This window comes from Zasmidium cellare (genome assembly GCF_010093935.1).
Source record: "Zasmidium cellare ATCC 36951 unplaced genomic scaffold M409scaffold_2, whole genome shotgun sequence".
Taxonomy (NCBI): Eukaryota; Fungi; Ascomycota; class Dothideomycetes; order Mycosphaerellales; family Mycosphaerellaceae; genus Zasmidium; species Zasmidium cellare.
The window spans coordinates 188,766-208,004 of record NW_022986946.1 but is presented as its reverse complement, the minus strand read 5'-3'; the positions used below and the strand labels follow the sequence as shown (position 1 = coordinate 208,004).

The 19,239-nt window shown below is 53.3% G+C and overlaps 10 protein-coding genes across 10 annotated transcripts; 5 read left to right on the top strand and 5 right to left on the bottom strand.

Moving 5' to 3' along the window:
• Positions 1-47: 47 nt before the first annotated feature.
• Positions 48-567, top strand: M409DRAFT_16639 (uncharacterized protein; the record flags this gene model as incomplete). Its single annotated transcript, XM_033803697.1, has 3 exons — positions 48-212; positions 267-466; positions 531-567. The coding sequence occupies 3 exons, from the start codon at positions 48-50 to the stop codon at positions 565-567; spliced, it is 402 nt and encodes a 133-aa protein (XP_033673566.1).
• Positions 568-964: 397 nt separating this feature from the next.
• Positions 965-1,746, top strand: M409DRAFT_16638 (uncharacterized protein; the record flags this gene model as incomplete). Its single annotated transcript, XM_033803696.1, has 4 exons — positions 965-1,196; positions 1,256-1,327; positions 1,378-1,519; positions 1,587-1,746. The coding sequence occupies 4 exons, from the start codon at positions 965-967 to the stop codon at positions 1,744-1,746; spliced, it is 606 nt and encodes a 201-aa protein (XP_033673565.1).
• Positions 1,747-2,060: 314 nt separating this feature from the next.
• M409DRAFT_49222 (uncharacterized protein) lies at positions 2,061-2,951 on the bottom strand (the record flags this gene model as incomplete). Its single annotated transcript, XM_033811183.1, has 1 exon — positions 2,061-2,951. The coding sequence occupies one exon, from the start codon at positions 2,949-2,951 to the stop codon at positions 2,061-2,063; it is 891 nt and encodes a 296-aa protein (XP_033673564.1).
• A 526-nt stretch (positions 2,952-3,477) lies between these two features.
• M409DRAFT_49221 (uncharacterized protein) lies at positions 3,478-4,859 on the bottom strand (the record flags this gene model as incomplete). Its single annotated transcript, XM_033811182.1, has 6 exons — positions 3,478-3,910; positions 3,961-4,147; positions 4,198-4,379; positions 4,506-4,562; positions 4,614-4,663; positions 4,719-4,859. 6 exons carry the CDS (start codon positions 4,857-4,859, stop codon positions 3,478-3,480), a joined length of 1,050 nt encoding a protein of 349 aa, XP_033673563.1.
• Positions 4,860-5,258: 399 nt separating this feature from the next.
• M409DRAFT_49220 (uncharacterized protein) lies at positions 5,259-6,051 on the top strand (the record flags this gene model as incomplete). The annotated part of the gene is made up of 2 exons (XM_033811181.1): positions 5,259-5,792; positions 5,848-6,051. The coding sequence occupies 2 exons, from the start codon at positions 5,259-5,261 to the stop codon at positions 6,049-6,051; spliced, it is 738 nt and encodes a 245-aa protein (XP_033673562.1).
• A 1,052-nt stretch (positions 6,052-7,103) lies between these two features.
• Positions 7,104-8,503, top strand: M409DRAFT_62418 (uncharacterized protein; the record flags this gene model as incomplete). Its single annotated transcript, XM_033815166.1, has 2 exons — positions 7,104-7,690; positions 7,729-8,503. The coding sequence occupies 2 exons, from the start codon at positions 7,104-7,106 to the stop codon at positions 8,501-8,503; spliced, it is 1,362 nt and encodes a 453-aa protein (XP_033673561.1).
• A 278-nt stretch (positions 8,504-8,781) lies between these two features.
• On the bottom strand, positions 8,782-9,186 carry M409DRAFT_16633 (uncharacterized protein; the record flags this gene model as incomplete). The annotated part of the gene is made up of 2 exons (XM_033803695.1): positions 8,782-9,098; positions 9,156-9,186. 2 exons carry the CDS (start codon positions 9,184-9,186, stop codon positions 8,782-8,784), a joined length of 348 nt encoding a protein of 115 aa, XP_033673560.1.
• Positions 9,187-11,468: 2,282 nt separating this feature from the next.
• Positions 11,469-12,620, bottom strand: M409DRAFT_16632 (uncharacterized protein; the record flags this gene model as incomplete). Its single annotated transcript, XM_033803694.1, has 1 exon — positions 11,469-12,620. The coding sequence occupies one exon, from the start codon at positions 12,618-12,620 to the stop codon at positions 11,469-11,471; it is 1,152 nt and encodes a 383-aa protein (XP_033673559.1).
• A 289-nt stretch (positions 12,621-12,909) lies between these two features.
• M409DRAFT_62417 (uncharacterized protein) lies at positions 12,910-13,286 on the top strand (the record flags this gene model as incomplete). The annotated part of the gene is made up of 2 exons (XM_033815165.1): positions 12,910-13,201; positions 13,255-13,286. 2 exons carry the CDS (start codon positions 12,910-12,912, stop codon positions 13,284-13,286), a joined length of 324 nt encoding a protein of 107 aa, XP_033673558.1.
• A 2,491-nt stretch (positions 13,287-15,777) lies between these two features.
• Positions 15,778-17,125, bottom strand: M409DRAFT_49217 (uncharacterized protein; the record flags this gene model as incomplete). Its single annotated transcript, XM_033811180.1, has 3 exons — positions 15,778-16,307; positions 16,362-16,936; positions 17,037-17,125. 3 exons carry the CDS (start codon positions 17,123-17,125, stop codon positions 15,778-15,780), a joined length of 1,194 nt encoding a protein of 397 aa, XP_033673557.1.
• Positions 17,126-19,239: the final 2,114 nt, after the last annotated feature.

Below are 19,239 nucleotides of genomic sequence, written 5' to 3'. Positions count from 1 at the left end.
TCTCAATTCTCCCCATCACGAACTTCACCACCCATCCCATCGCCACAATGGGCTCCCTCCCCACAGAACCCCAGCGCCTCCTCGCCTGGACCATCTACATCAAGAAACCCGCGCACCAATCCCAAGAAGACCACCACGCCCACGTCTCCAACATCAACACGCCCCTCACAACCCCTTTCCTAAAGAAATACGGCATCGTCCGATATACAGTCGTAAGACCTCTTCTAATCCCCTCCGCACGACTCTCGATGATGACGAGGTAACAGAAACACAACGACGCCTCCATCCTCCCCCTCCGCCAACAACTCATGGCCGGCATGCCGGACGACAGCATCCTCGACTACGACTGCGTGTTGGAGATGATCGTGAGGGATATTGAGTGCATCCAGAGGATGCAGAAGGACGAGGAGTTTGTGAGGGAGTGTTTGAGTGATCATGGGAATTTTGCGGATATGAAGCTTTGCAAGTGAGTACTCTTTTTGCGGGTGGATGGGTTTGGATCGGATTGGGCTAATTTGGTCTGCGTGTAGGGGGAGTTTGATGTGGATTGAGGAATTTGCGTTTTGATCCATTGGTTGGCGTGCTACTGCTCTCAGTCTCGATGCGTACCTTCTCGAGGAAGCACTACATAGAGATTACGAAACGAGCACGCGACCTTGACATCGCTCAGACGAAGTGTGATGTGAAAACGTTCCAGCTCGTGCGACCTCAGTCCTTTCGTAGACCGAACTCGGCAATTGCAATTCACCGATATCACAAGCGACACCAAAATGGACGCTAGCGATTTAGCCTGCAGTCCGCTGTCCGGGGGTATGGCGCACGTGCTCTCTGGTCCTGAACACATCCATGTCGTGTCCTTCTTTCTTTGTTACATTCTTCAATCATTGCTACTGTTCACACGCCAAGACAGACGGAAAGTTACCACAGCGTGTTCGCACACCAGCTGTACAGACACCCTTCCGCCATGGAGTACATCCTCTCCGTAGTGGCCGCCCTGGCCATTACGCCGATAGCCATGACGGCGTTCTTCAAACTTCTCGTCTCGTTGCAGAAATATTCGGTCGTCCAGGAGAGAATTGCGCAGTTGACGAGGAGGTCCAGCGATCCCATCAAGACTTCGAGACCGGTTGTTTTGGTTGATCTTAGCGCTGCAGTGGGAAAGAGGGTTGCTGCGCATTTGATGCCGGAGTATGAAGGTATGATCAACGCGGCCTTGTCGAGTGGACTGTCGCAGCTGATTGGAGTTGATTGGTAGTCATTCTGGAACTGCAGAGTATTCCGCGAGCGAAGCAGGAACTTTCCAGCATTGTGGCGAAACAGAGACCATGTAGATCGATCAGTCAAGCGAAGAGGTCTTTCATGCTGACTTTGCTGCAGGCACTGATGGGGACACTGTCGGCACGCACGACTTCTCACGCATCCCCAAGCACGTAATCTTCAGCAAAGGCTACCGCGAGAACAAAGTTCAGGAAGTGCGTGAAGCCCTCGGTGGCGAAAAGTCCGGAATCTCATGGTATTGGTAAGTCCCACAAGATGCCATTCCATCGTGTTAAGGTGCAAAGGTAACCATGTTTGTGATCTTGAAGGACGCCCAGCCCGCCTGGAGAGAAGCTCCCGAATCCTGGCAAGATCGATGAAGAGCAGATGGACTTCTTCGCCGGTAGGATCGCTGGCCATATCAAGAAGACCTTGAATTCAGTGGTGGAGGATGGTAAAGAAGGCGTGGACGGGTTGTATGAGTTGTAGAGCACTTCGTGATTTGGTCGAACTTGGGCTGTAAAGTCTTTGGAGTGCAGCGCTTGTTGCTCGAATGAGTGGTGTTTGTGTGGTAATGGGCGTTGAAAGGGCGTTGCGGAGTCTCGAGCGGCATTCAACACTGATTCGGTCGCTGTAGAATACGACTTGGAGGGAATCGTCGTCCTGACGGAAGCCGTGGCTGCTCGGTATGCCCGCTCGCTCATGGATAGTGATTGGCACCGGAGTACGTTTCCAAGAAATTGAATCCAGCCTGCAGGTGTGCACCAAGCGGATCCACAAACATGAAGCTCTTCGTGTCCAACTTAGGCTGACCCTCCGCCGGCCGCAAACCCTCCCCCTCCACTTGACCTCGACAGCCCACCCTGCCACAACTTCAGCACCGTCGCGACCGCCATCAATGACCATGCCTTTCCCAAGTCACCTCGCGCCCCACTGCCCAAGAACTGGAACTTGCCAATCTTGCTCTTGCTCCAATGCGAGTTGGCCGCCCAGACCGCGACGACTTCTTTCCCATCGCTCGTGAAGCCATGATCACGATTCTCACGTTTGGACGAAGACGCGCTTGGCTGAGAGATGGAAGGCCCGTCCAGACGAACCAACTTCCATCCCCACGACCACTTGTCTAGATCTTTGACTTCCTTCCCATGAGACAAGCGCCACTCAAACTTCTCCACATGGGGCTTTTCATCCGCATTAGAGACCTCGACGCTGAACGTCCAAGACACGTGCTTGAACCCGGCATGCATTTCCACTTCATGTTCAACCGGATGACCATCGGCGCCGACAATCGATGTCAGAGTGACGGCCGACGTGTTGCTCCATGCCTTCTTGACGTACGTTGATGCTATGACGGGCGAGTCGCCCTCGATCCCCTCATGGATGGTCAGTACGATGCCGGTCCACTCACGACCGAGAACGACGGCATTGCAGGGCTGTTCAAGGTGCTCGCCAATGAAGAACTTGGTGTTTCTAGATATTGGTTTTCCGTGCCATGGGTAGTATAGATTGAATGCTGTAGGGAACGGACGGCTGGGGATTGGTGCCGTCGGTCCGGTAATGGTCGCGCTGGAGATGTCGGTCAGGATCGATGATGGAGGCCTTGAGAGATCCTCATATGGCGGTGGCAGGTCGTCGGTGGTGGTCGATAGAAACGACATGCGGTCGCTGTCATGCAGGCTTGTTTTGCTGTCCATGTTGATGATCGTACCGTGTGCTGTGACTTGCTCGATGGGGTCCCTGTTGATTTAGATGGTGGCAGCGTCGATGTTCACGGCTTGATGTGTGCTGCTATTATATAGCCGTCAGGCAGCGATATGTAGGCTTGTGCAGCGTTGCTGTGGCTGCGCCGTCGTGGGCTGAGCTTACCTTGTAATTGCAGTGGAGTTGGCTGTGGATGTTCCTCGGGTTTCCAAGATCCTTGTCCTTGGCCGGGTGCTCGCATTCGCACAGTTACTCTGTCCCTGCTCGATCCGGTCAGTCCGTGGAGGTTTGTCAAAGCTGGCGTCAATAATTTCAAGTCAACGCCATGGAGGTGCTTCGACTGATATATTTGATACTGTTGCTGTTATAATGATCGCCAATTGCACATGCGCAGAGGGTATCCAACAGAAATCACCAAGACAAGTGCTCTAATAGGGCTTTTGAGCCCACACTCTCCGCCTAGAATGAGAGGATCCAAGTCAGCGATCAGGCCTTCATATACGTTGCATGTTGATATACTCACGTCAAGTGGTAGATGTGAAGCCCCTTTTGCTTCAGCTCCTGTCTCACCTTCGCAACATACACTCTCACCTCATCCGCGCTCCACGGCTTCGGCGCTCCATGTTTGGTCAACAGCCACATAGCCCAACCATCCAACCCAGACGACCAGTGGTGGAAGTTGACTCGCCCAGCTTCCTTCAAACGCCTATCCCTGGGCCAAGAGCCGAGCGGACATTTGAATAAGTGGTCGTTCAGATTGACAAATCCCGCCTCTGCCATTCTCCCAGCCATGGTCTCTTGCGTGGAAAGAGGTCGCCCACTGCGCTTAGAGCATCCAAGGAAGTTGTCGCCCCAGCCAGCCAGGAACGAGTCTTTGGCGAGAGTGCCGTCGTCAGACATCACGCGCACATCCAGCTCGACTTGTTCGAGCCAACCGCCGGGCTCGAGGTTCCTGTGGCGACGTGAGATGGCATCGCAAACAGGTCATCTATGACAACTTACTCGTAGATCGTCCTGTACAAGGCGTCCCATTCATTGTTGGTGAAGGCGCCCAGCATCAGACGCATGTGGACAAGGTCGAACTTATGTGACCACGACCAGTCGTGAAGGACATCTTCGACCTGCAGAAAGCAGTTGGGAGGCACCCAAGGTGTGGGCGGAGGATACAAGTCGACACCGTACACAGTTGCTGTAGAAGTCAACGGAAGTTTCGCGCGGATCTCGTTGGTGTAGAGTTACCATCTGGAAACTTGTCTGCAACGTCGACTGCAAACGTGCCAGTGCCGGTGCCAATGTCGAGGATGTGCTTGGGCGACTTCAGTGGCGAGCGAAACAGCAGGTTGTCGTGACCACTTTCCATCAACAGATAGAACAAGTGACCTGCGTCCATCGTCTCGAACTGTTGATCATCCGAAGGGCCCCTGCGAATGTTTAGGAGACAGCGCCAGCGAAACTTCCTTCCACGCCTCACCAGTAGTCATCTCGGAGAGTAGAATATCTTAACGCAAGTTAGCGATTTGCCAAGATGTCACTGTTTCGATACGCACTTTCGCCCGTTTTCGATATGTCCACGCAGTAACGAGGATGTGATTGAGGTCGTCTCCCTGGGAGTACTTAGCATGTAGTTGGCGTCCGCATACACTACAGTGCCTCACGATCCAACATCGTCTTCTGCAAATCCTGAGTCACTGGAGATGTCTACTTCCTGGACGCCTCATCTTCAGAACTAGATCCCTCAAGAAAGTTTCGTCTAACCTCACCAGTGGATCGACAGTCTCGACGGTACTTTCGCCATCATTGCCAGGTGCATCAACTTCAGGTTGCTCACTTGTTCCTGCTTCGGTCTGTCGTGGTTGTGATGGTTCCACGGCCGGCGATGGTGATTTGGGCTCGTCCGCCATACGGAAAAAGAATGCAACGAGTACAGGCAGAGTGTCTCCAAATCAGAAAAGGATGCTGCAGCGGTTATACGCAGCGGTCCCACTACTGATGTGCCTCGCAATGCAGGCGATGGTGAAGGTTTGGGCTGTTGTGCAGTGCGCAGACGAGACAGGCTGGCCATTGGGCGGTCTGGCACCCATCCTGGCAGGTGGAGGATTCGGAAGCCTTTTCCCCGGCTAGCTCACCCCCCGAGAAGCAGTGGCTTGCCGTGGGCACGAGCAGCAGCATGCCAACGCACAGCTTCTGCACCAAACAGGCCAGCGATATGTTGATGGCTGCTCCCGGGCCCAGGTCGGGTCGCCTTGTCCGACTCATCCATCGCAGCACCGCCATCGACCCGACCGATTGGAACCACCAGGATGGCCAGCAGTGACAGCAACAACCTCCCGACCAAGGTCCTCTGCGGTGTGACCGTCCCCGACACGCCATTGATCGATAAGGCTCTGGAGTTTGCCAAAGGGGTGTCCACCGGCTACACCTATAACCACATTGTCCGGTCGTTTCTCTTGGGATTCATCATCGCCGACAAACTCCCTCACACCAAGGACCGCGACCGAGAGGCCCATGCTATTGCTGCCATTCTCCACGACACCGGCTTCCCAATCGGCCATCCTCCCCACAACGATGTACTCAGCGACGATAAGCGATTCGAGGTCGACGGTGCGAATGCGGCGAGAAACTTCTTGAAGAGGGAGGCCAAGGCGGAGGAGTGGGACAAGCATCGTTTGCAGCTGGTATGGGACGCCATTGCGTTGCATACCATCGGGTCTGTGGTGTTTGAGAAAGAGCCTGAGGTGCAATCTTGTTCGTACGGTATCTGGGCCGATTTCCAAGGTCCAGACCGCGTTTCCGGAGGTGTTCTTACCTGGGATGAGTATAATGCGATCGTGAGAGTACGCTTTGTCAAGATGCTAGGTCTGGGATTGTTGGCGTGTTGACATGTCGTAGGAGTACCCTCGTCTTGGCCTCATGAAGGGCCTCAAGGACAACATGCTGCACCTGTGCAAAGTCAAGCCAGGAACGACCTACGATAATACGGTCGGCGAGTGGGGTGATCGATATTTGAGTGCCGACGAGTATAACAGGAAGCCAAACCTGACGCAGAACTTGTTGGAGACGTGTGATTTGGATGAGAGAGACCCCAATGTGTAGACTCGAGATGGAGGAAGTCAAAGGTGTAGGTGAAGGACATTGATGGTCCAATGCGGGCCCGAATGTCTGGTCGTTCTTAGGTATGTTTTTGCTTTGTGGGCAAGATGTTGCTCGGAGAGTTTGTTGACCTTGAGGTCAGCAAAGGTTGCTGTGTTCAAGATTTGAAAGAGCGAGCAGACGCCTTTTCAATAGAAACGCGTCCCTGCCAGATGATTGAACCTAATCGCAACGGCTTCCGAAATTAACGATTGATTGGGCTGACTAACTGCAAGAACCTTCTTCACCACAACTCCCATCGCAAGGACTCGCTTCCTTCACCCTTCCTCCTCCAATGTGTTCGAGTTGATCATATTATTCAGGAGCACCGCCCAACGATTTGAAGGTCAGCCATTGCTTTCACCGGCAATTCCCAATCTCTGATCATGGAACCTCATCGTACAGCACCATGGCTACCAGGATGCAGGGTACAAGGCACTGCGTAGGCAGTGTGGTAGAGCAACTGCGGCTTGATGAGGATTCGCCCTGCGACCACACCTATTCCCCCTGTGATGCCTCATACAAGTAGAGCTAATTTGACCTCGCATGGAGGGGCGCATCTTCTAATCTAGTGAGCGTGCTCGCAGTACAGCCACCCGAACTCATGTGGTTCCACAACGCCATGCACGAGGACAAGATGGTGCCCGATGGAAGAGCAAATGCGAACTTTCCCGGTCTCTCTTCATCGTCTTGATGCACCACCGCATACTTCGCTCTCATTGCTATCCAAAGCAGGCGTCACCTGTGAGATGTCACCTCCTGGAAACCCCGCACAACAATACGACAGCCTCGCCCACAGAATCAAACGAAGCCGAACAGCAAATTATCGGCAATGCCTCCAAGGTCAAGGCGAGAGACCTCTTGAACAGACTGCCTTTCTCAGACTGACATTGAGCCTCTCAGCGAGTCTTCACCTTCCATTCGATCTTCGCCTTTGCTCTGGTCTTCCAATCCACCTGGGATGGCATGTTCACGTATGTGATCCACATGCGCTAATTCCGTTGTACCTGATGATGATGCTCTTTCACACAGCAACATGTTCTTCGCCCTCTTACAACGGGGGGCCTCAGGTCTTCATCTGGAGCTGCCTCATCAGCTGGATAGGGGTACTCGCCCAGGCCGCCTCGATGGCTGAGATGGCGTCTCTCCAACCCATCGCTGGCGCTCAATATCACTGGACTTGGGCATTCGCCCCAATACGGATGAAGAGATTCCTCACCTGGCTTCAAGGATGGCTGACCTGGTTTGGATGGATCTCTCTACTCTGCGGCATTGTCAATGTAACTGCGGGCCTGCTGCTAAGCCTCGTCAATCTGTGTATTCCAGAATACAGTCCAAAGGATTGGCATCTCTACTTGACCATCGTCGCGCTCGCGGTGACGCAAGCTGCATGTAACATCTTTGCGTGGAAGGTTTTGCCGGCTGCGGAAGTCGTTGCAGGTTGGCTACATTTGCTTCTATTCATCGTCTTTGTGGGCGTGCTGGGCGGCATGGGATCAAAGCATAGTGCTGACTATGTGTTCACTCATTTTGAGGTATCCTCGGGCTGGGCAGGGAATCGATTCGTGGCGTGGAATCTGGGCATGCTGTCAACTACGTGGTCGTGTGAGCTTCAATCCCCTGCGAACTGTCCCATGCAAGGCTGACTTTTACGCAGTCACTGGTTTTGACGGCACCGTCCACATGTCTGAAGAAGTTCGCCCTGACAATCGCACTCAACGGCGTACTCGGTTTCGCCATGGTCATAGCATTGCTCTTTCCCCTGGGGCCTCTGGAAGAAGCGCTTGAAGCAGAGTGGCCGATCCTAGCTATCCTACTCGACACCACTGGATCTGTCCAAGCTACGACTGCGCTCATGAGCCTGCTTATCGTGGTTTCGTACTTCGTTGGCGTTGCAGCTACGGCTACTGTAAGTCGACTTACCTGGACCTGGAGTCGGGACGGAGGACTGCATCCACGAATCTCAGTAGTCAGCCAACGCTTTCCCGTCCCTGTTGCTGCTGTGATCTTACCGACGGTTCTTGTCATCCTCCACGCTCTGCTAGGACTCGGGTCATCTGCCGCGTTCGGTGCAATCATCGCCCTGTCTTCACTCGCGTTGTACGTCTCTTACTTCATCGCCATCGCATGTATGGTGTGGACTCGACTCTCGCAACCTCTCGAGCTGGGGACCTGGAATCTGGGAAGATGGGGCTTGATGATCAATCTCTTTGCTGTGGTCTACACGCTCTGGATTATCATCTTCCTGCCATGGCCAAGCTCAGTGCCTGTGACAGGCGCAGGAATGAATTATGCCAGTCCGATCTTTGCATTCTGCGCGCTCTTCGTGCTCACCACTTGGCTTTTCTGGGCCCGGACGCACTGGAATGGCGTGAGCGGGAAGGTCGTGGAATATGTGTTGACTTCTGAGGAGTGAACCCCACACAAAAAGATCAATGATTGATGGGGAGTACGCTCCTCGGTCCGGTCAAAGTGGAACGCATCAAACTGGCATCTCTCCGTCTTTCCTCAATCGACGACGCTCCTAATAACACTCTCAGTCAGCTGCTTAGAGGGCTTAGGGATAGATGAGCGGATTACCGAGGGTAGTCACGAAAGGGATTGTCTCTTTTCAAAAAGCAATTCCAAGAAATTCCATTCGTCATGCTATACAACACAACTCCATCCTCAAACATCATCCTGTTCACCACCAAGCTACTTCAAAAACTCCGGCACAAGCTTATGCTCAAACGCCTTCTTCAGAAACGTCTTATGCTGTGCCTCCTTATCCTGCGCCCAAACATTCTTCTCCTCCACCGGCATATCATACGCCGAAGACACCCGGCTCCGGCTTCGACTCTTGTTCTTGGTGCTGCTTGTCGTGCTCTCCCTCTTCCGGGATCGAGTGTTGTAGTCTTCTGCGAAGGCGATGCTCTCGGAGGGCATGTCGGATGGACGCATGTCGCTAGAGAGGGAGTTCTTCGGGGTGGAAGTGGTGGGCGATTTGGTTTCCCAGGTTGGGAAGGTCTCGTCTGGGATCATATCAGCGCTATAGTCGGTGTTGGAAAGGTGGTGGATTTGTTGCTTACCTCCCTGGTTTGTGTCGTTGATGCGAGGCATTGATTCCGCTGTGGTTTGCTTCGTCTTTGCAGGTTTAAATCGGGATATACTTTGATCTTGCTGGATCTTAATACTGAACGAAATAGATGGAGTGATCCTACAGAGGTCTTATATGCTATCAAGTGCTATTATCGAGACATCCTTTCGCCATTGACGCCTCGTCACTCGAATTTGCCATCTCTTCTTGGCTCTTGACCTTTCTATCTCTTACACCACAGGGAAATATTGTCTTCCCAGCTCCCAAGCAACAGCCAGTCTCAAAATCAACGACTCTGCGTCATGCCAATGCCTTCAGAAGACGAAAGTCTGGTCGACCAGTCTCGTCTTCTTCTTGGCGAACCCTGCCCAGCCTTGTAGGAAGTACCTCGTACATCATGCCCCGTTTGCCACGTGCGGAGGGCAGTCTATGGTCGAAAGTCAAGACTTGCACATGACGATATTGTCGTCGTGTACGCCAAGAGGGATAGCAAGTCTCCGCGTTGTTGTTGAAGGGAAGAGGGAGAAAGATAGAGGAAACTGGCAATAAGCCTCGATTTTGAGTTTAGCTAGTCCAGTCCGACCTTCAACGACAATCAAACCGTCTTCGGCGTCACTCCTGAAACAGATCCCCCGAGCTTCTTCGCAACTATGCCCGTATCCAGTCTATTCATCGCCGAAAAACCCCTCGGGGCCCATCGCATTTGACCTTGATCACCGAAAAAAAAGACATGAACTAGCGTCGCCCCTTTTCTATCCAATCAGACCCACATTCATGGAGGACTGCTGACGTCCCGCATTTGCTCGGACTCCGCGAAATTTAACAGCCATTAGCTGCCGCGCCACAGCGTCCAATGAATGAAGTTACCCTCATCGGGGCTCTCCTCTAGGAATGAGTCGTGCGTCGGAGTCGTTCTTTCCTCGCTCACCGTCGGTCAGCAAACGAAAGAACGGCGAATCACCAAAACACCTCAAGGTCCGCGTTGAAAATCCTTCTTGAACATATGCACCGAAAATGCAACATCCCACTGGTGTCCGCGTCGACTGTGCCAATGACAATGAGAAGTACTTACCTTGCTCGGGGTATCAATCGGAGTGCAAACGTTTCTAATGGCCCGATTTTTGGGATATCCGTTAGTGTTTGCTCCATCTCTTCCAATAGCAGGGCTACTTTCGTCGAAGGGGAAGGCAAAGGAATAATCTATTCTTCCATATACCCCGAATTTTGCACATGCGTTAGCGGTGGCGTGAATCCGTCCAATGATGGATTGGATGCTGCTCGGGGTGTGGAAGTATTTCAACAGTATACACCGAAGGATTGAACGAGTACTCGGGCTTCCAGCAGAAAGAAGAGGTCCTTGGGACCCGAGTACTTGACAACCCATTAGCTCCCGTGGTCATGTAGCCAGTGAGAGCGGTAACATCCAAAAGGATCATAGCTCCCGCGGGCTTCTCGTGGAGCGAAGAAATCACTCGGAGTCCGAAAATTTTTGCACACCCATTAGCTGCCGTCTAGGCATGGGCGAATGGGACGTTTGATAGGGGTAGCAAGGCTTCTGTGGACGGCGATAGTCTGGTCCCAAGACAATCAGACGGACTTGTGGGCTCTCGAAGAGCCTGGAGCAGGCGTTGTCGAAGAGCGGTTTGTCCTAGCCATGTGGTAGTGGACCTGCATGATGTCCCTAAGGGAAGGATACCTGGGGAGTATATTAGCAAAGTACATCCAGAATAGAAGGATGTTCTGTTCACTGTGCTTACCACTCACTTCCTCGATGTGAATGCAGGACGAGAAGAAAGATAATGGAAGGTTGGAACGGACGCGAACGGATCAGACGTGGGACGTTTGATATCTTATACGAATTGTCTCAACCCATCACCTCACATTGCCTGGGCTTGCTACATCATCGTTGCTAGCCCTGTTGTTGAGGCGCTAGAGAAGCTGTCGGTGTTGGTACAGCAGCAAAGCCATTGATGTCCCGGGTGTTGGTCTTCAATCCCAGCTCCTCATTCGTAGATAACGCTTCTCTCAGCACTCTCGTGTGATGGGCACGTTTGGTCCACAGCTCTTCCGTGCAAGGTGCCACTTACGTCGCGTGGCATAACGTGCATCGGCGACAGTGTCATGGTGATCGAAAACGTGTCGCCGACCTGTTCTTGGATAGGCATAGGGTTGTTACGCACACGCATTCGCGTTCGCCTCAGTCGAGTTGCGATGCAAGGGCAGAAATCGAGGTTGCGCCTGCTGCGACCAATCTTAAACTGAAAGCGGTAGGTGTGGTATCCTCACGTTCGCTTGCAAGCGACTCTCATTCGACCTTGACCACATGCCCGTCTTCCTTCCCCACGTCGTTTGCTTCTTGCTCGGCGGCCTTCTTCTCAGCCAATCGCCTCTCTTTCTCGGTCTTCGAAATATTCTCACATTCGTTCACGATGTGTTTCGAATCGCCGTACATGGCTTCGATAGCCGCCCAATTGCCAGCCTCCACCTTGTTCTTTCCCTCACCTCTGCCAAGCAGCTTCTTCTCGTAACCGTAGCCTGTGAGGTACAGGGCGATAAAGTGGCGGTTCTGACCAAGTTTGTCACCCTTGAGCTCGATGCTATCCTTGTACGGCTCGTAGAAGAGCTTCTTGTCGGCGCCGCCTATGATTCGCCTCTGCAAAGTGGCTTTGGCTTCTGGATCATAGCGCGTACGTGGATCACCATTGCCATCGTCAGGTAGGGCAATCTCACGGTCATAGTTCTTGTCCTGCTGGATGGCTTCTCGAAGCTTGGGTTTCCAGAGGGCGTAGAGCCACTGCTCCGCGACTGAGAAGCCTTCCTCGCCGTGGCTCAAGACAACAGCACTGACATATGCCTCGAAGACATCGCCGAGAACTTTGTTGAAGCCCTTGTTCGATTTGCGAGAGTCAGCTTGCATGTGGTTGAGGTCAGCGACACGGATGCGCTTGTCGAAGCCATACGCCCGAGAATACTCAGCCAAGGTGTCATTCCTGACAAACAGCTCCCGAAGCTGACTCATCTGCCCACTAGGCAGGTGGATCAAGCGGGAGAAGATGAGGCGGCTGGCGAAGAGTTCGATGTAGGCGTCCCCCAAGAACTCGAGGCGCTCGTAAGAAAGAGCCTTTGGGCCTGTGACGCTGCGAGACTCCGAAGTAACGGAGCGGTGGGTGAAGGGTGCTTCGCGGTATTCTTCTGTCACAGATGGGAGAGGGGGCAAGTCGGCAAGAGAGCGCATCTTCGACGCGGTAGACGCGGTAGGAGAGTCATTCTGCTTCTTGCGGTGCTTGCCACGGTCGCTGTAGCCGTCCCTGTGGTATGGTCTCCGGTCATCGTAGACATTCCTGTCGTTGCAGTTGCTGTTGTGATATGGCTTTCGGTCGTCGTGATGTTGGCGCTTAGATGGGCGATGGCCGTAATCTTGGCCATCATGGGCGTACGGACGTTTGTTGTCAGGCATGGCGGACGGCTCTCCTCAGCGCTCGTCACTTGATTGATCCTTGAATCAATATGTGGCCGACTGTCGGATTGGACAATCAGCCGGCGTGATAGCGAGGAGATGAGCCGTGGTGGTGGTGTCGATGGCGTGGTGGTGTTGTTGTTGGATTGTCGTGAGGTGAAGACGGGAAGATGGACGGGAAGTCTTCCGCGGGTCGGCGCAGTTCCGAGGTCTTGGCATCTCGACCCTCCTTTGCGACGACATCCTCTCTCATAACGATACTATATCAATATCAACAGCCACATCCACCATGGCAGTCCCGCGATCACGAATCCTCGATCTGATGCGGGTACAATGCCGCATCTTCAACACGACCTTCAACCCCACCAATGCCCGTCTCGGCAACAAGGTCCTGCGCCAGCGACTGAGAGGCCCGTCGATTGCCGCATACTACCCCCGACGCGTATCTACTTTCAAACAGCTGCGACAGCTGTACCCAGGCGTGGAGATGTACGACAATTTTGAAGAGGATCGGCTGGAGCACATTCAAATTGCAAAGAGTCGAGGCAAGGGTGCGCCCAAGAAGAAGAAGACAGCGGCTGGTACGGGCAGAATCTTCCCCATACCGTGTTCATGATACTGACAGGACTTGTAGAATCGCGGAAGGGGCAAAAGAAGAAGAGGTGATGGTCAGGCATTGGCAGATATCGATGGGATTAGCGAGGCGTTGGGCGAAGAACTGTACAGTACAATGGGCACAAGGCAAGCAATACGAAAACTTTCATCGCTGCGCAGTTGAAGATCTCAACGATGATATTGAAAACCTCCTCGACATGCCCAGTCTGTCAACTTCTCACTCAGCTTCACTGGCTCGTACGCGGGCGCGCAGCTCGGCGATATCGCACAGAGTCCAAGCCCTCTTGTACGCCCTCTTCACACTCGTGCTTTCGCCTGTATTTATACAAGCTTTCGTGCACTACATATCGCTTGGTGACCAATACACCAACAGGCGAGGAAATGCTTCTATGATGACGGCAGACTGTGTGAGGGACAAGGAAGGAATACGAAGTCTGTCAATGGAGTAGTGATCATCAAAAGTACGTGGCTGACAAAAGACTCAGATCCACCACACTCCAAGACTGAGCTTTGAACAGTGAGACATTGTCTGCGAGTTTTCCACACGAGATTTGGCCCAAGTACTGAATCCTACGACCATTTGGGATCCCACAATTCGGGCTAGAGTGTTGCGCAAGTTGCCCGGAGATAATAGGGCTCTAGTGTGTGCTGCACCATCCCGTGCCTCGCGGAAGCCGCCTCCCCTGACACAATACTGCAGGTCTCAGTCAATCCCACCGGCTGCAAGGCAAAAAGACCTTGTATGCGTGTCAGACCGGGAGCAAAGTCGATCCATATCAGCTATCGCGCCACTGCCAACCCACCATCCTGGTAAGCATGATACTCTTGGGGCTGTTCTCGCGATCGATGTTGAGTGCAACGTGCACTGCACATCGAACCCTACGCTCCGTGGGCAAAATGCCTCTAGACCGCTAAGATCATCGGTACACCAACAGCAACAGTAACAAAAATTCGGGCAGTCGGCGACTTTTAAGGAATGTGACGCAAGCGTGGGAGGTACCCGGTACATGGAGCTGCCGCCCGTGGGCTCCAACCAGCCGTTACCTTAATACGACCTAATGCAAGATAAGGTTATGCATGGCGGAACCGTGCCTACATGTGCTTGATGCAGCCCTGGCCGCCCGTGCCGAATGAAGGAAGGAGATCTCCTTCCATCTCGAGCAAAGCAGCTCAAGTCTCAATCTGATTGACGGAGACCTCAACACGTAGGCTAGCGTTCGCACATGGGCCGTCGTCTCGCGATCGTTTCCTCTATGCGGCCCCCATCCTTTGCACTTCACTGTTTGATTGCTCGACGCGCATGCGACAACTTCGCTCCTGCATTAACGAGACAAACGCGCTCATCGCCAGGGCTCGACGACTTTGCCAGCTCCTGAAAAAGCTTTCCTTGGCTCAACACCTCATAGGCCAACGACTACGCTTCGAGCAATTCGGAGCCGCTTTCAAGAACTCTACCCCCCAGCCTCTGCCACATAATCCATTTCCACGTGCAACTGCTCGCTTACCGAGGCTGCCTTCAGCCTCGTCTCGATGGTCTCCGCGTATCTCTCGGTCCTTCTAGCTACCGACACCTCTTATGCACCCACATTCGGACGAGATGGAATCACAAAATCACACTTTGATCCCTCGGCCAAGCTTTCGAGCCCTGAAGGACCCTCTGCAAGGGCATACACACATACCGAATAGAGCCACCGATGTGTCCGGCGAAATCTGTCCTGTCAGACATGCAAAGCGAGCAGATGCCTCTTGGCGTACAGCACAACCGACCAGGCTGTACTCGCTTGCGATGGGATCATCATGCATGCAGGCGAAACATAACATGAAGAGTCGTTGAGAGGCCTCGCTTTTGCTTCGGAAGGCACACTTGATCTCCGTGCTCATCACTCTGGCATAATGAAATCGTCATCTTCTCGTCCCTCGGCTTCAGCTGCGTGTCTCGTCTTGTGTGCTAAAGGAGTCGAACTCAATCTACCAACACAACGCCACCAAAGGCTTCTCTTGCGACTATGTGCTAATGAAAACATTGGTGGCGACATGGATCTCGACGAATAGGAACCAACAATCGTCGGGCCGAGTCCGACGTTTGCGGCGCTGATCAGCCAACACCCAGATTTATCACATTGCATTAATCCATCGGAACTAAGCCGGACTGTGAGAAGCTCGTGCGAAGTAGAGTGATCGTTGGCATGTGATTGGATACTCGGTGAATGATTCCCGGGCGCTAGCTAAAGTCTATTAAATTTCTTTCTCTGCAGTTTGAATCACCAACAACACCTCTATGTCCTTCGCGGCCTTGATCGATGCGGGTGAGATTCTCCATCGTGGTCCGTGACATACTCCAAAGCTCCATAACCCAACAATGCTTGTGGTGGTGCCAGCTTTGTCGGTGCCTTAGAGCCACGCCGAGCTCGTTACCCAAGGCAAGAATCATAATGGCCCATTCAGACGCAGCGTCTCTAAGACCACATCAATACAGATATGACACCAGAATCCAGAAATTTTGCCAATCCTGAAACGTGTCCAATACTAGTCTCAATCCGCCTCAGCCTCTCTTGAGGGTATTAGCTTTGTTGACGACTGCGCTGAGCTTGGCACGCAGTGCCTGGTCGTAGCGATGCACGACATCCCAAGAGTCGTGGTCTCCCATGTCATGTCGTGGACTGAGACCGTGCTCTTCTTGTCGGGCACTGCGTCGTTGGATCTGTTTCATCAAAGGCTTAAAGTGTGTGCGCAGCTCGCAGAAGACGCCATGTGCGTGCACAAGGCGTTGGGTATCGGCGTCTAGGCAGTATTGTCCCATCTTGGCTTGTGAGGTTACTGCTCGACCGGTAGTATTCGCCTGAGAGAGATACAGGGAGGAGGTGGACGGCGACAGCGGGGAGTCCACGCATAGGGCGGCCTCGTACCACAGAATTGTCTGATGCGCAGCTAGAAAGACAGGTATGAGGACTTCTTGTTCGTTGGAGCAGGGGCATTCTAGAATCCTCGACAACTTCTGGAGTGTTTTGCGGTTACTCTCAAGCACTGTGTCGATATCGCGACTCATGCTGCCGGCAGGACAGGGTCGAGCATCTGTAGCTTGTTAGCTCTTTCTGATGGACACGTTTAGATATGAGAGTGACATACGTTGGTCGGCGACTAGTTGCAAGGCCGAGGAGATACATCCCTGGATAAGGCCTCCACAGCGGTTGGAACCTGCGCCGCTTCCTGTGCTTGCAATGGTAGAGGCGGGTGTAGGCCTCCAGGGGTCAAAACTTTGAGGATAGATTGGTGGATGAGGTGTCTGTGTCGGCGTCGGCAAGGACGGCGAGAACTGGTTCGACGTTGTCGAAGACAGATTGAACAGACTGTCGATGGCATCGTCATTGTCAGACGCTATGCTTGTTGAACTCAGCGATGAGCTGACCGAGTCCTGCTTAGGCCTCATTGTGTCGATAGGATCGGCACCCCAGATCGATGGGTCGAAGTATGGCATGTCCAGATCCATGGCATCCTTGGAGCGATCCGGAGAGAAAGTGCCGAATGAGTATGACATATTGTCAAACGAAGTAAGTGACGCCCAAAGCTCATCGGTCATGGCAGCTGGTACATCAAGCGACGACGTACGAGGCGCCGCGTAGGGGCTTGAGGGTGGCGACCTCTTCCGACGACCAGTGCGCTTTGACATGCCATAAACACATTCAACCCCTTTCTGAGCGCATCTGCTACATGTTGGTCGCTCTTTTCCACACCTTGCAACAGGTCAGCTGCGGAAATATAAAGACAAGGCCGAGGTGTTGGCCCAGTTGACCCCGTACGCACCTGATCTTTTGCGAACTGCACGCATTACAGGACTCTCGAACTTTCTGCCCAGTCGGACTTGTCTCGGCTTCGTGCGGTGGCACAGACATTGTGTGGAGGACCGAGAGAATGTAGGACAACGATATGTCAGTGTCACAGCTTGAATATCAGACTAGTGACAAGCAAAGATATACACCGAACTCGAAGAGCACAGGAACGTGTCTACCAGGAGTGTCTTATAAGTGCTGAAGGTCGCTGGTCAGTGAGAACAGTGTCAGCCAACATCTCAATTGCAACTCCAGCTCAGCCGCAGCTTTGGCGAAGATTGTCGAAGCCGGTGATCAAGCACGCCAGGCGAGTGGCCGAAGGTGCTTAGTTCCAACAAGGCCATGTTCAGCAACGGGTGTGAGGAGCTCGATGGTTGCATGGTTGCATGTGAACCAAGAAGAGCAGAGTCGCTGTTGGATGCTAGTACCACGAGGGATTGCCAACTGCAGGACGCTATAGATGCAGGTGGCCAGCATAAAGGAGCGTGCCCGTGGAGCCCAAAGCATGTGGCCGTGGCATGGTCGTGCCGCTGTGATAGGGTAGCTGGCTGGTCTCGTATGAATGACATGGAGATCGGTCCGCACGGTCTCAACCACCGAGCCACGCCGGCCGCTCAACCCACGCAAGCTCATCTAGCGTTCGCCGTGTTGATCAGTGGATATAAGCCTGGGAGAAGGGTCCTCGTTGACACGCGAGCCGCGACACTAAGCATGAACGAAGCAACGCCAAGCAATGCAATGCAGGCTTCGCATTGCTGCAGTGGGTGCATATCCGAACTTCCGAGGCTGTGCACATCGGCCGCAATACGATGGTGTAGCACACAAGCTTGTTGGCAAAAGCTTGTCGACGCGGAGTGAAGGCCTAAAGGAGGTGTTAGCGAAGGAATGAAAGGCACGCGGACTGTGGGCTCCCATGAACACGAAGAGCGCGAAGCTGTTAGCTACCATAAGGCTGCGTAAGTCCAGGGACGCTCGGAGGTCTACTTGCTATACAATTTTCCCCCAACCGGTCATTGAGGCTGGCTCGAAGGAGACTCTCCGGCAACAGTTAGTCTCCAGCTTCGCTCAGCTTCGCTGTTGGGCCAGCTAGAGATTGGTGTCGACCAGTGTCTCGCACCGCGTGCCCGAAGCGGTAAGAAGTCGCAGCGACATGAAGTCTATGTCTTCTACACGCCCATGCTGAGCAACGTGTGCTGATCCTGTCCGTTGGGGAGCGGCCCGCTCTGGAAGCAGGTCCGTAACATGACGGTTGGACAAATCAGGCGATGCGATGACGGGGTGGCGTTCCAAGAGCTTCCAACATCTTCATTCGACGATCAAGAATACAGCATGGCTGAAACCAACAACACCAGTGATTAATTGCACCAACCCTCCAAGTCCTCAAAGCAGAGCGTGCTCGTTAGCGTCGAACTCAGATAGACTGCGTGTGACGCAAGTCCCCCACGCCCCACGCGTCCACGCAATCGGTGCCATCCAACTCGAGCCGTCTCGGGAAACGATTATCTTATCGACGAACAACATCGGGTACTTCTGCAGCCGGCCGAATATGGTTAACGAGGATGCCCTCGACCTAGGGATAGCAGTCACAGGTCACAAACGGTCACCGTGACGTGTGACTTAACTGTAACCGTAGTCGAAACCTTCAGTCACGTTGTGACTGCTAACCCTACCTCGACCCTGCCTATGCCCTCCCCGTCGCTTTCAGCCCTGAAAACCATGGGCAACGGTCTGAGCTTGTTGCAGATATGCTCTCGCCTAGGGCACATGGTCACGTTATTATATTGTACGCGAACTCGAGCATGGCAAGAAGTCTCTGAGTACTCTGCGCCCTTTCGCTTGTCATCCGCTGTGGCAGCATGGGCCGAGGCGAAAATGACACATGCGTCTCGCATAGTAGCGGCTGAAATTCGCTCATCGCATAAGTAGCGAAAAGCATAGCATGCTTCCTGCTCTTGTGCATGAGCCCGGGTGGCACGATCGAGGAAAGGGATTAGTACTATGAGGCTACTAGTGGTACAGATTCTCTCCTGAGTCCTACCTACTGAGGCTTCTAATGAATTGGACCCCGACGCTGTTGAGACACGTCCAAAATAGGCATGTGTGCACTCTTCGCTACCGACAATACTGACTTCGGAGATTCCAGTCCTTGATGACTCGAGTTTGGGAGTGCCAAGCGA